Here is a 1,453-nt window from a genome sequence, read left to right on the forward strand (position 1 = left end):
AGAAGAGGGAAATCGAGGTCACCCCCATATCCTCCATAAACATCCCGCACATAGAGGTCGATTTCACTCGGGATGAGGCAAACATGAGAGGAGCGGCTCCGGTGGACACATCCCCGGAGGCTAATGCTGAGTCGATACCTGCAGAGGTATCTTTTCCTACTTCGGCCTTCGAGCCTTCAGGTACTTCCGCTTGCACTTCATCCTAGTTTCCTAGTTCATCTACTACATCACAGCCCACCAGGATTACTCTGCAACACATGATCCTGAAGATGGGGCACTTAACTCATTCTACTGATGCGTGGGCTACCCGATTAGAGGTCGCGGTATCTTAGATGATCGAGCAGGCCATCCTAGCTGCATTGACACCCCTCCGGACATCTATTGACACTCTCACATCGAGAGTAGAGACTTGTAAGAGTCAACAGAGGGCTTCTTTAGAGATGAAGACTTTGAAAGCCGACGTGGAAGATTTGAGGAAGGATGTGGACTATCTAAAGTCTACAAACTTCACCTCTTTATTTGAGGCAGCTGAGATTGAGGGTGTTCCGGGCAGTTCTAAGATACCTCCGACGACAACCGGAGATGTGTCTATAGAGGATATTGTTGCTGATGAGTCAGAGGCTGAGACGCATGAGGAGCAACTAGATGCTCAGGAGGAGACCATCTATGGAGACCAACAGGATTTAAAGGATACAATTGTATAGTTAGTTATGCAGACATCGCTGACAGAGACATCCATGGCAAGCTCTAGTGGAGCTAGTGCAACTGTTGCACCAGGCATTGATACCTCGACAGATGGAGAGACTATGTAGACATGAATTTTCTTTACCTCCCTCTCTGTCATTCTTATTTACTTTTACTATTTTGTTGCATTTGAGGACAACTGCATGTTTTGTTTGTGGTAGGGTGAGGTATTTCCAGACCTACCTCTTATGACTACATCTTTTGTATATATATTTTTGGGTTTGTGTTTTGATATTGTTTTGTGGATGTTTGAGCTTACGGCTCCTCATTATGAATGCAAATTATTTTTGATCCTTCTGAAAAACTTTGCCACCTCTTGTTGTGTTTGAATGTGGTTGTTCTTGTGCAAATTTAAGTATTGGTCATGATCAATACCGATGACTTTAATAGTGCTCTTAATCAAACAAAAATTAATACGCGGCTACAATGAGGACAAATGAAGTTGCATAGACAATGTGTAAATTTTTTGCATCCAGTTGTGACTAGCCGGTAATCGAATGGAGTCTCTTGTGATAAACATTGCTTACTAGCGAAAGTGTGGAGTCTCGTTTGATATTGGTGCCAATGCCTTGTGTGATGAGCTTACCATGAACCTTGTGTGATGATACCTATAATTTGCCCCGATGGTCCGGTTGGCTAAGCGATGCAAGCTCTTGAAATGATCTTAGGCAACAAATTTGAAGACTGAAATAATATGACAATATACCTC

General features: G+C 43.3%; 1 protein-coding gene across 1 annotated transcript; it reads left to right on the top strand.

Annotated features, from left to right (window-relative positions):
* Positions 1 to 332: 332 nt before the first annotated feature.
* On the top strand, positions 333 to 704 carry LOC125847225 (uncharacterized). Its single transcript, XM_049526890.1, has one exon. The coding sequence runs from the start codon at positions 333 to 335 to the stop codon at positions 702 to 704; it is 372 nt and encodes a 123-aa protein (XP_049382847.1).
* The last annotated feature ends 749 nt before the right edge of the window (positions 705 to 1,453 follow it).

The sequence above is a fragment of the Solanum stenotomum genome, chromosome 12, assembly GCF_019186545.1.
Source record: "Solanum stenotomum isolate F172 chromosome 12, ASM1918654v1, whole genome shotgun sequence".
NCBI lineage: Eukaryota > Viridiplantae > Streptophyta > Magnoliopsida > Solanales > Solanaceae > Solanum > Solanum stenotomum.

Bases quoted from the DNA above. Each gene is read 5' to 3' on its own strand.
- LOC125847225 (XM_049526890.1), top strand. From the start codon at position 333: ATGATCGAGCAGGCCATCCTAGCTGCATTGACACCCCTCCGGACATCT.